The 13,495-nt window shown below is 37.8% G+C and overlaps 1 protein-coding gene across 1 annotated transcript in view; it reads left to right on the top strand.

The window, feature by feature from the left end:
- LOC136263579 (hydrocephalus-inducing protein-like) overlaps nt 1-3,088 on the top strand; it is a 31,456-nt gene extending 28,368 nt beyond the window's left edge. The window contains exons 84-89 of the mRNA XM_066058200.1: nt 51-260; nt 996-1,159; nt 1,216-1,366; nt 1,414-1,644; nt 1,705-1,929; nt 2,389-3,088. Of these exons, the coding sequence (XP_065914272.1) occupies nt 51-260; nt 996-1,159; nt 1,216-1,366; nt 1,414-1,644; nt 1,705-1,929; nt 2,389-2,877 (1,470 nt within the window). The 3' untranslated portion in view covers nt 2,878-3,088. The remainder of the gene's footprint in view (nt 1-50; nt 261-995; nt 1,160-1,215; nt 1,367-1,413; nt 1,645-1,704; nt 1,930-2,388) is intronic.
- The last annotated feature ends 10,407 nt before the right edge of the window (nt 3,089-13,495 follow it).

Genomic DNA, 13,495 nt, shown 5'->3' with positions numbered 1-13,495 from the left:
GTAAGTTAATTTTGTACCCTCTACCACATACCATACTACCCCTCAAATAGGTAATACATTTTACGACTACTGTAAGGAACCAGGAGAGCAGGCAGATTACGTTACACAATCGTACTACAACTTCATGGCTGGTACGGCCCATCATTGATGGAGAATACTGGTCAGGGCCCAACACAATCAGTATTGAACCAGGTCACCCTAAACACTATGAACTCACCTATGCTCCACTTAGAATGACCAGTGATGCCAGCAAACATCATGTAAGTTGTTGGTACTACATAAGTTGGTTGGCAAATTTTGCATATGTGACCGGATTTCATATAACAAGGCTTCCACACACACAAAATCAAACTTAAGTTTTTACCAGAAATAGATTGCTGGTCTAACACACTATCACATTCCACATTGTACTTCCTTCAGGACTGGCAAGTCTGGTTTCTGTAGCAGCTTTCTTCCGACCCTGTCAAAGCCACGAGTGGGAGATTGGCGCCATTAAATGGCCATGGCTTTGTGATAATGGTGTGTGGTGAGCTGGGACTTCACAGAGAGCTCGCCAATAGTGTTCCCAGTCAATTTGGAGAGATTTGAGGGCCATGGAGGGCCATGGAGGGTCCAAACTTAGCCTCTTGATTCCATTCGTCTTCTTACTTCATTTTATACCCCTTTTTTAAGCCCACCCACCACCCCCCACCTACCACCCACCACCCTATTACTGCCACCTGTGATATTATAACCCGCTCGAAAAAAGCTGCCCAAAACAGGGCAAATTTTGGGTATCAGAAATTAATACACCCACTCACTGATAGCTAGTAAATAGATGAATAGATGGTGCAAGTTTTGTTCGCATAGCTGTAGGCACTGGGAAGTTATTACACAATGATTACTTAAAATCGCCATATCTCCTAACGAAGTTTTGTGCGTCGAAGCCTTGTTTTGTCAAATTCAGTCACATATATAGATATTTGATTTTGAGAAGAGTGTTTTCTTTATGTTAGGGTTCTATATTCTTTCCATTCCCGGATGGCAATGGATTGTTGTACAATCTGCTTGGGACAGCTGATGCTCCCAAACAGGCTGGGTCTATCTACCAGGAAGTACCTTGTAAGACATCTCATACTGAACTACTGAGAGTGAATAACTGGTTACGTAGACCCCAGAGGTAGGCAATTGTGTTGATACATACACACAAACTGACCTACTATTTACACCAATTAGGTTTAGGGCTATAGTAGAGATGGTTAAACCAGAGAAACAAGACAGATCTGTGACACTGAATGGGTTGGACTACATTGATGTTCCTGCCCTCAGCAAGAAAGACTACAAACTGAATTTCTATACCTACAAAGAAGGAAGCTTCAGTGCAAAGGTATTAACCACATAATCAATCATCTTATGATCTGAGTTTTATCTCAGATCACATTTCGTAATGAGCAGACTGGAGAATACTTGTTTTATAATGTCATGTTTAAAGCCACACCTCCTGGAACAATGGCCACTATAAACCTGACCACAACAGTTCGCAAGACTGTGTCAGAAACAATCAAACTGTTCAACCCTCTGCCAATACCTGTCACAATGAACACTAATGTTACCTCACAAGATATTAACATACCTACATCATTTATTGTGGGAGCTGAGAGTGAGGTACGTATGAATAACAGCCTAATACACAAAGTACCTATTTAAATGATATTTTCTTTGTAGGGTGCTTGTATGTTTGAGTACCTACCCCTGAAGGTAGGTGATACTACGGCCAAGCTGGTGTTAACTAGTAATGAGCTGGGGTTGTACCAATACGAGCTGCACCTTGTGGCTAGCCCCTCCCCTCCAGAAAGGACAGTACATTTCACAACGACAATTGGTAACAGCATACAACAGATGTGCAAGTTTACATCATTTGCTAAAGCAAGAACTGAATATGTGTGCAAGGTAAATTTAAAGAGGCTATAATATAATCGTATTCTTTTTACTGTTTTGTCATAAAGTACCCAGCTAAGGATTAAGTTGTTTAGAAATGGTTGTCTTGGAAATTATTATTTTTTCATTTGAAGTCTAAGACACCTGCAGCTGTCCATGGTCCTATTTTGCTCTAAAATATCAGTACTTCAGCACAGTCCCCAGATAACATATTTATATGTCACAGCATTTATTACCTTATATTTGAACTGAACCACTACTCAATGCTTGAAAGCAATGTATAAGTTCATAATTTTTAAAATCGATTGTGCTACTGTTCAGGTGCAGCTACTATTGAAGGTGAAGCATTTGACCAAATAAATATGGTATATGTCCAAAATAGAGGGGTGAAGCTCTTTAATCTCAACTCAGTATTTGAAACTATAATTAGGGTGTAAGCATTTTTAGTTGATCTCTTTCTTTTTGTTACAGTTGGACAACACTGATTTTCATGTGGAACGTAACATCACAGTTGCATCAGCTGGTAGCAGTGGTACTGAGGCTACAGTAGAGGTCACATTTGAGCCATCACATCTTGGAGACACCAAAGGCAACCTCACCATCTCATCTCAGTCAGGGGGTGACTATACTATACCACTGCTTGGCCACTGTCTTGTACCTAAACCACAAGGACCTTACACTATCAAAGCTGGTTTAAACATTACCATACCTTTTAAAAATGTATTCTCTCAACCAACACACTTTACATTCACTGTGGATAATCCAGTGTTTTCTGTGAAGGCAACTGAAACAATTAAACCAAAGAAAGTGTGTAACATTTTAGTTTCATTTGAGAAGCAAGTTGATCCACAACTAACAAAGACTGGCAAGCTTGTGGTCACATGTCCACAAGGCACTCCAGGGGCTTCTACAGGTCTACAATGGATTTATTACCTCAAGGGAGTTGTCCCTCAGAACTAACAGATGTCTATCTATGTACAGCGACCCTATCACTTTATTGTAAAATATTTTATTCCTTACTGAAACACATTGATGGAAAATGTATTCATAAATACTACTTCTATATCCGTGCGTGCGTGTGTGTGTCCACTTTCTACACCTATATAATATAATACGTTCAGCTGTACAAAAGGTATATATGTGCTTGTCAGTGATGACTTGAACAAACTAATCTATTTGCTATGCAGAGCGAGCTGCAGCACTTATAGTATTGTCAATTTATATCAGTATAAAGTCTGCAAGGAGAGGAGAAAGATATGATAGGGGTGGTTGAGGTTGATGCATCAGCTTCTCAGAAATACATTTGTATATGTACAACATTTTAAAATATAGGTTTTATTGTTCATATACTCCACATCCTTATAGTTTTGATGGTTGAGGTGTATTTTGTAATTTGAAGGCATTTTCAAGGAATTGCATGCCGTAAGCATTGCATGATATTGATTTGCAAATGCAATGGGTCTGGGACTCTGGGTGGCAGCTATAGTTGTGTTTATTCATTATGCAATATTATAGTACACAACAGCATCAATAATTTCTGAGCAACTGTTTAAATCTATAGCAAGAGTTAATAATATAGAGAGGCCACCCTCTCTTATTATTAACTCTTGTCTATAGGCTTATGTAGCTATACTAATAATATATTGTCTAATCATTTGTCTTGCTTGTGGAAAATTTTTAATCTTGCTTGGATTTTCACAAACAAGCATCTAGTGTAGCATGATTATTCTGCCTATAGTGGACATGTGTATTCTGCCTATAGTGCACTGTACAAGCAATAAAATTATTTAAACAGTTATTTAAATGGCATTCCTGATGCACCAATATACGTGTGTTTATTACATACTGTAATTCGCTTTATTTTCATTGTAAAACAATTTTTGTATGAAAAACTTGTACAAAAGTTTCCTACACAAAATTTTTTACATAAAATCGAACTATTCTAATAGAGAACGAGTCATTCACATAAATCATACGAAAATAAAGTGAATTACGGTAATAGGGGTGCCTACAAGAAACTCAAGATCAACATTTCAGCCAACTAGATGATTAGTGGTGACAAGTATCATCAACAGACATGGGTGGTTTGGCTCCATCACAAATTATTCAGGAAAGTGTACATGTTGTAATGGATACTATACTTTTATGGCTTCCCCACAGGAAATTAAATGTATGGTGGAAATTTTGATTGACTGTAAAGTATTACGCCAGGTATATATTTGTTCTGAGATACATTTAGCAAGTCAAGCAGTACTATACAAATAGCCAGATTTCAAGGTTGCATGTAATAGCATTCATGCGTTATTAAAATATGTTTTTGAGGATCCAGCTCAACTCATACATACTATAGCAATATAGCTCCCTAGAAATATATATCAATCAAATCATAATGCTTTATACAACCATAACTTTTTAAAAAACCTACCTAGATATTTTGCCAAATTTCTTTCAAACTGCCTATATGCATGCTACTACAATAGTACAGTTCCACCATAACTATAAACAAAAATGAAAAAAAAGTTATAAATTTATCATTGTTATCTTTGGTGGCAATTCCTTGAATTCATATATTGCAGAGTATTCTTGTACCACTATATGAACCGATGTAAAAGAAGTTAGCAAATTAATAATATTACAGTTAAGCAATACACTAAAATGACATTGGCTGTACTAAGTTTTGCTGTACCGTTGGGTGAATAGGAGATCATGAAGTAGAGGCTGTCATGTTGGAGGTAGTTGCTATGAAGGATAGTCTTGTGAGACATGAACTGGGTCTTTCCATATCCTGTAGATATATCTGGTTCCTTTACTCTGTCTCTATTGCCATCAAAAGTTATGTCATTGGCATAATTGTTATCATTTATTTGGTCAAGCAGTTCTATTTTAAATCTCCCTCTCAATGGCCAGTCACCTGATTGTTCTAGCCTGTCATCATATGGACCATTCATTAGGTATAGGAAGACTGATACATGAGTACCATCACCATCGCCATGACCACCAGCATCAACATTAAGACACATCTTATATCCTCTCCAAAAAGCAAAAAATGGATCACTATACCATTGTTGTTTGTTCTTCATCTTCTCAGTGAAGTTATTCATTTTAAAGATCACTGGTGCTACACTCTTGTCATTTTGCTGTGATTCACTAAAGGACTGATAGGAGATCATGAAGTAGAGGCTGTCATGTTTGAGGTAGTTGCTATTAAGAATATTTCCATGAGGAATGAGCTTGTGATTTCCCCATCCTGTAGGAGTCGTGTCTCTCTCACTTACTCTGTCAGTAGATTTACTTGGAACATCACTGTAAAATGTTATGAAGTGAGTGTCTTTACCATCATTTACTTGGTCAAGTAGTTCCACTTTAAATCTCCCTCTCAATGGCCAGTCATCTGATTGTTCTAGTCTGTCATCATAAGGACCATTCATGAGGTACAGGTAGACTGATACATGAGTACCTTCACCATCACCACTACCACCAGCATTAACTCTAAGACACATCTTATATCCTCTCCAAAAAGCAAAAAATGGATCACTATACCATAGTTGTTTGTTCTTCATCTTCTCAGTGAAGTTATTCATTTTAAAGATCACTGGTGCTACTACATATTCATCACTTTGCTGTGATACACCAAAGGGCTGATAGGAGATCATGAAGTAGAGGCTATCATGTTTGAGGTAGTTGCTATTAAGAGTATTTCCATGAGGAATGAGCTTGTGATTTCCCCATCCTGTAGGAACCATATCTCTCTCACTTACTCTGTCAGTAGATTTACTTGGAACATCACCGTCAATTGTTATGAAGTGAGTGTCTTTACCATCATTTACTTGGTCAAGTAGTTCCACTTTAAATCTCCCTCTCAATGGCCAGTCACCTGATTGCTCTAGCCTGTCATCATATGGACCATTCATTAGGTATAGGAAGACTGATACATGAGTACCATCACCATCGCCTTGACCACCAGCATCAACATTAAGACACATCTTATATCCTCTCCAAAAAGCAAAAAATGGATCACTATACCATTGTTGTTTGTTCTTCATCTTCTCAGTGAAGTTATTCATTGTAATGATAACTGGTGCTATGTGTTCATAGGAAATATTACTGGCATTTAATGACTTGAGGTGTTCAGTGTTATCAACTAATAGTTTGTTTTTCATCTTTAACTGTTTATTGTCATCATCTAATTGTTTGTTTGTTGTATTTAGCTGTTTATTGTCATCATCTAATTGTTTGTTTGTTGTCTTTAGCTGTTTATTGTCATCATCTAGTTGTTTGAGTATTGACTTATACAGTTTATTGTCATCATCTAATTGTTTATTTGTTGATTTTAGTTGCTTATTGTCATCCTCCAGCTGTATTTTCTGCTGTACCAACTCATTATCTTGCTGCTTGGTAGCCAGTTGAGATTCAGATTGCAGGTATACACCAAAGTAGACTGCTATTACTAAGACAACAACTGTGATGCACAGTAGGGACATCTTCCACTGCGTCCTTTCATTTTTGTGAGCTATCTCCACTTTCTTCTGAGTATGCTTTCTCTACAATGAAAAAATAGTTCTCCTCACAATAGACTAATATAATGTAGCTTCTGTTTTAATAGTGTAATGAAAGTGATCATAGTCTAAAAATTCATGCAACATCTAGTGGCATATTGGAGGCTTAAAATATATGTCAGTCCATGCAGGCTATTCAAACTTTGCGGGTAAACTAGGGAACTTACCACATACTGTAATTTGTGAGTGCATAAGGAGGAAAATAGGCATTGTAAAACCTATAGCTAGTAGTGATGCTCCTTGTTTCTGTATAATGATCACCATGCGACCCAAGGAATGGTACAATAATCACCGAGGGCAAAGGCTTATATAAATTATTGTTGGGCTTTCTAGAAGAATACAATTACAAGCAATAATTTCTGTACACACTAGCAGTGATTTCTGATGATTGTTGTGACTGGAATTAGACACAGCACATGAGATGAGGTATACGACATCACAGGTATAATCTAATCAGTTTGAATATGGTATCTCTTGGCATGTATGAGTATGGGATTTTACAGGCTTTTGCTGTTGAACTTGTCACCATTGCAATTGACTTCATCCCATTTGCAGAATTTGTCACTTTTGCAATAGAATTTGTTGCCATGGCAAACTGGCAATTGAATTTGGTGTACTTGCAATAAATTACCATATAGATTTGGGTTATTAAGTGCACTTGATTATTAAGTGCACATATTTAAATAAGCACATGATTGTTGTGCTAGGGTATGTTTTATTAGGCGCTTATGGGAATCGCACCTGGAATGTTTGGTATTAAAGTTGACAGATACAGCTGACTCTGGATGGTGGTTGAGATGCTGAGAAAGCACGACGTAAAAGTTATAGTAGAGAGTTTAAGCTGAGAATCGTTAAGTTTTATCAAGAAAACAACCTATACCAGACACACAAAAAGTTTAGCTTGAACACCAAGATGATTCTACGCTGGAAATCTGATGAAACTCAGACACAAAAAAGGTACAAAATGATCAAAACACACTAAGAAAAATCGTCCAGCGAAGTATCCAGTTCTCAAAGGCCGCTTGCTTCAAAAATATCGACAGTTTCGTAATAAGGGGATTAAGGTCTTGGGATGGTGGTTCAAGCTACGAAGCAAGCAGTTAATCACTGAGTTGGGCTGTGAGGGAAGTTGCAAGTTTTCAGATGGGTGATTTGATGGCTTTAAAAAGCAATACAAGATCTCTTTATGATGGCACACTAATGTTTGCCAAAAGCCTCCACAAGACAAAATAACAGCACTACAGCAATTTCACCGTAGATATTAGATGAAAGTGGCAATTTTGGATGAAATTTAGTTGAAAAATTTTATTGAATGTTCAAATATTATGGAGCTACAAAACAGATTAATACCATGACATCCTAAAGCACAAGCATGCAAAATGCTTAAACATAACTGGATATTACTGGTGTGTGATGTGCAGGTGGATGATCTCTGAGAGTTAATTTTCTAGTCACATTAACTAGGGTGTGGATAGAGTCAGTAACTCAATTTAGAACAGGCGTTTTAGCTGTTTAAACTGATAAAGGGTATTATAAATATGCTACTCTTGACTGAGTATATGACTGTTCTATTAGAGTATAAATGTAGAGCCCCTTGTGCTATGCCTATATGGGTAGCAATTTGCTAGACACAGATTTATTATATTATATATACACAGTCATAAACTGCATCAAAATGTTTGAATTATGTCTAAGGTGCCTAGCTATGTTCAGTGAGCAACACTATGAAAAATTTCTGGGCAGTGTGGCCTTTCCCTAAATCTACCTTAGAGATCCTTGGTAAAACAATAGAACTCTTGCCTCCTACAATCAAATTTCTTTATCTAATACCATACCTGTTTCACTGCCCGTACAAAAGTCTCAATAGTAGCAGTGAAATTTATCCCGTATTTCACTGACAGCAGTGAAAAAGTTGTAATTGCAATTTCATTGGCTAGAATTTATGTTAACAATGTAGTGCCAATTAGTGTCGACGCGTGTTTAGTACATAGCGAGGTACATAGTGACAAATTGCGTACATAGCAAAGCTAATGCAGCATATGCAGTGAGTATGGTATTAACTGGGAATAGCATGGGTAGCAGTGAAATTTGGGATAAATACCACTCTTGTTGTATTGGAAATGGTAAATTTCACTCGGCTTCGCCTCGTGAAATTTATCCCCATTTCCAATACAACACTTGTGATATTTATCCCAAATTTCACTGCTACCCATGCTATTACTAGTACAAACAGTACAGCAGCACTGTTTAAGTAGGGATCACCCCAATACTGAGCAGTGCCTGCCAAATTGCCACCTCTAAAAATCATCATAGAAACATCTTAAGGGGCAAAAAGTACCTTTACGGAATAATCTTTAAAGTTGAATATGTACTAGTAATAGCATGGGTAGCAGTGAAATTTGGGATAAATACCATGAGTGTTGTATTGGAAATGGTAAATTTCACTCGGCTTTGCCTTGTGAAATTTATCCCCATTCCAATACAGCAAGAGTGGTATTTATCCAAAATTTCACTGCTACCCATGCTATTCCCAGTTAATACCATACTCGCTGCATATACGCATGCTGTGCATTAGGATTGCTATGTACGCAATTTGTCACTATGTACTAAACATGCGTAAACACTAATTGGCTCTACATTGTTAACATAAATTCTACCAATGAAATTGCATTTACAACTTTTTCACTGCTACCAGTGAAATACGGAATAAATTTCACTGCTACTATTGAGACTTTTGTATGGGCAGTGAAACAGGTATGGTATTAAGCATTAAATCTACAAAAACAACATATAAGCACTAATACTGAATTTTAAATAACATCTTCCAACCCTATTTGATCTGGCTGCCTGCCTGACCATGGTCGTAAGGCTAGATGCTAAATGACGCATCGCATAACCACCATTCCCCCCCCCCCCCCCCCCCCCAAATAACAAACTCACCAGTGGCATGTGCCTTTTGGGGTTCTGATGAGTGCTTGCCTTCTGTGCCATGTCTCTCCTTTTATTTTCAATCTGCTCGTAGTCTTCTTCATACTAACCAGTAGGCATGTGCCTGGTTTTAAAAATATTTGCAAGACAAGCTTATGCACAGAAAACAAAAAAGTGCACTAAAAGGGTTTTAAAAGTAAAACAAATTAAAGCAGGCACCCATGCAGTTAATACTATTCCATTCTAACTAAATAGGTAATTAATAAACCATGTATATAATTTTAGTTTATATTTATGCTATCAAACGGTACAGTAGTACCATTTAATTTCAGGTGCTATCCAAAATTCTGTCTTTAAAAATAATCCTAGAGACATTTTACGAGACGAAGATTATGTTTAAGGAATATTACTAGTCCATATCAAGACACACGGTAGTGTGTCGTGCGGCCCAAGAAGCCGGCGCGCCACACCGTGAGTATATTGACAGGAAGAACGAAAACGTCATTTTCACACATTTGTATCTCGGTGATCACTTATCTGATTGGAACCAAATTTGCTACACAGTTGCCCGCCAGCCAAGGGAGTCTACATTCCAAATTTGAAGGGAATCGCTCCAGCCATTTCCGAGATACAAGCTGCCAAAGTTTCGTTTTTTTTTCTTTGTTTTTTATTTTATTTCTTCTTCTTCTTCGTCTTTTCGCACACTTGCAAAAATTGCTATAACAAGCAAACGCGTGCTCCGATCGCCTTGAAATTTGGCACACAGACAGGGAGTCCAAAGGCGAATCCTAGCATCAAATTTGGTACAAATCCGATGAATGGTTCAGGAGTTATGACCGATTGTTCGCGTAAAACAAGATCGATTTGTTGTCACGCCTACAGGGTAAACCGCTTCATGGAATGAGTTGAAAATTGCTATGTAGATGGAGTAACCATCGTAGGAGTGCCTTTTGGTGGTTTGAAAGGAATCGAGATAAAGTCCACGGAGATATGACACAAAACCCAACCTGTGTCACAATTACGCGATCGATTTTTATGAATAAAAAAGTATTAGTTTTCACGCCTACTAGGCAAACCGCTTAGAGCAATGAGCTGAAAATCGGTGTATAGCTGAATAATCTTCATAGAAAGTCCTTGCAGTAGTACAGAAGAATCGGATTACAAACCACTGAGTTATGATTCGAAAGCCAACTCCGTGTAGCAAATGCGAGATCGAGATACTCTAATAGAACAGTCACCCTAATAGAGCATTCGGCTAATTTATTTACTCCATTATAGAATTTTATTACATCACAAGTTATTCTGTAGGGAGTTCAGCTGCAAACAGTTAATCTTATAGACAGTTCAGCAAGAAGACAGTCACCATGTGGAGAGTTAAGCAAATATACCACTATAGAGATTCAGAACATTACAAGTCACACTGAAGAAAGTTCAGCTATAAACAAGTCATGCACTGTGTAGAGAATTCAGCTACAATTAAGTCACTCTCTAGAGAATTCAGTTACACAGAATTCTGCTACACACAAGTCACTGTGGAGAGAGTTCAGCTACAAACAAATTACCCTTTAGAGTGATCAGCTACAAACAAAACACTTTGCAGGGTGTTCAACTGCAACAAATCAATTACCTTTAGAGCGATCAGCAATGAACAAATCAACACAAATCTACCTGTAGAGAGATCAGCTAGAAACAAACCACCCTGAAGAGAGTTCAGCTACAAAAAATCACTCTGTAGAGACATCAACTAGAAACTAGACACAATGTAAGGAGTTCAGCTACAAGCAATCACCCTGTAGAGAGTTCAGCTAAAACAAATCAACCTGCAGAGAGATCAGCTACAAACAAATCACCTTATAGAGAGTTAAGCTACAAACAGATTACCTGTAGAGAGATCGGCTACAAACAAATCAACCTGCAGAGAGATCAGCTATATGCACACAAATCAACTTGTAGAGAGATCAGCTACAAACAAATCACCCTGTAGAGAGATCAGCTAGAAACTACACACAATGTAAGGAGTTCAGCTACAAACAAATCACCCTGTAGAGAGATCAGCTACAAACTAGACACAAAGTAAGGAGTTCAGCTACAAGCAAATTACCCTGTAGAGAGTTCATCTACAAACAAATCAACCTGTAGAGCAATCAGCTAGAGCAATCAGCTAGAAACAAATCACCCTGAAGAGAGGTCAGCTACAAAAAATCACCCTGTAGAGAGATCAGCTAGAAACAAATCACCCTGAAGAGAGGTCAGCTACAAAAAAATCACCCTGTAGAGAGATCAGCTACAAACAAATTGCCCTGTAGAGAGATCGGCTACAAACAAATCAACTTGTAGAGAGTTCAGCTACAAACAAATTACCCTGTAGAGAGATCGGCTACAAACAAATCAGCCTCTAGAGAGTTCAGCTAAAACAAATCAACCTGCAGAGAGATCAACTACAAACAAATCACCTTATAGAGAGTTCAGCTACAAACAAATTACCCTATAGAGAGATCGGCTACAAACAAATCAACCTGCAGAGAGATCAGCTACACACAAATCAACTTGTAGAGAGATCAATTACAAACAAATAACCCTGTAGAGAGATCAGCTAGAAACTACACACAATGTAAGGAGTTCAGCTACAAATAAATCACCTTATAGAGAGTTCAGCTACAAACAAATCACTCTGTAGAGAGATCAGCTAGAAACTGGACACAATGTAAGGAGTTCAGCTACAAGCAAATCACCCTTTAGTGAGTTCAGCTACAAACAAATCAACCTGCAGTGAGATCACCTACAAAAAAGCACCTTGTACAGAGTTCAGCTACAAACAAATTACCCTGTAGAGAGATCGGCTACAAACAAATCAACCAGTAGAAAGATCAGCTACACACAAATCAACTTGTAGAGAGATCAGCTACAAACAAATCACCCTGTAGAGAGATCAGCTAGAAACTAGATACAATGCAAGGAGTTCAGCTACAAGCAAAATCACCCTTTAGTGAGTTCAGCTACAAACAAATCAACCTGCAGTGAGATCACCCACAAAAACGTACTTGTACAGAGTTCAGTTACAAACAAATCACCCTGTAGAGAGATCAGGTAGAAGAATTCGCCTTGTAGAGAGTTCATTTACAAAGAAACCATCATATAGAGAGTTCAGCTACAAAGAAATTACCCCGTAGAGAGTTCAGCTAGAAGAAGTCACCTTGTAAAGAGTTTAGCTACAAAGAAACCATCATGTACAGAGTTCAGCTACAAAGAAACCACCTGTACAGAATTCAACTACAAACAAATTACCCTGTATAGAGATCAGCTAGAAGAAGTTACCTTGTAGATAGTTCAGCTACAACAATTCACCCTGTAGAAAGATCATGCTAGAAGAAGTCACCTTGTAGAGTGTTCAGTTACAAAGAAACCATCATGTAGAGAGTTCAGCTGCAAACAAATCACTCTGTAGAGTTCAGCTACAAAGAAACCGCCATGTAGAGAGTTCAGCCTCATACAAACCACCTAGTAGAGAATTCAACTACAACAAATCACCCTGTAGAGAAGAAGTTACCTTGTAGAGAGTTCAGCTACAAAGAAACCACCATGTAGAGAGTTTAGCTGCAAACAATTCACCTGTAGAGAGTTCAGCTAGAAACAAATCACCCCGTAGAGAGATCAACTGGACAAAGTCACCTTGTAGAGAGTTCAGCTACAAAGAAACCATCATGTAGAGAGTTCAGCTGCAAACAAATCACCCTGCAGAGAGTTCAGCTACAAAAAAATCACCCTGTAAAGAGTTCAGCTAGACGAAGTCACCTTATAGAGAGTTCAGCTACAAAGAAACCATCATGTAGAGAGTTCGGCTATAAAGACACCACCATGTAGAGAGTTTAGCTGCAAACAAATCACCTGTTACAGAGAGTTCAGCTACAAAGAAACCATCCTGTATATAGTTCAGCTACATTTCAAGTCACCCAGTAGAGAGATCAGCTGCAAAAAAAATCCTGTGGGGAATAATGAGCATGTAATAAATATATGTATATAATTTGTATAATTACTAATAAAATCAAAAATAATTGAAGTACTAAAATTCTTCTTTAAGTTCTTTTCTTCTTCCT

This window comes from Dysidea avara, chromosome 8, assembly GCF_963678975.1.
Source record: "Dysidea avara chromosome 8, odDysAvar1.4, whole genome shotgun sequence".
Classification (NCBI taxonomy): Eukaryota; Metazoa; Porifera; class Demospongiae; order Dictyoceratida; family Dysideidae; genus Dysidea; species Dysidea avara.
The sequence above is the reverse complement of the archived record's forward strand: the minus strand, read 5'-3'. Positions and strand labels throughout refer to the sequence as shown.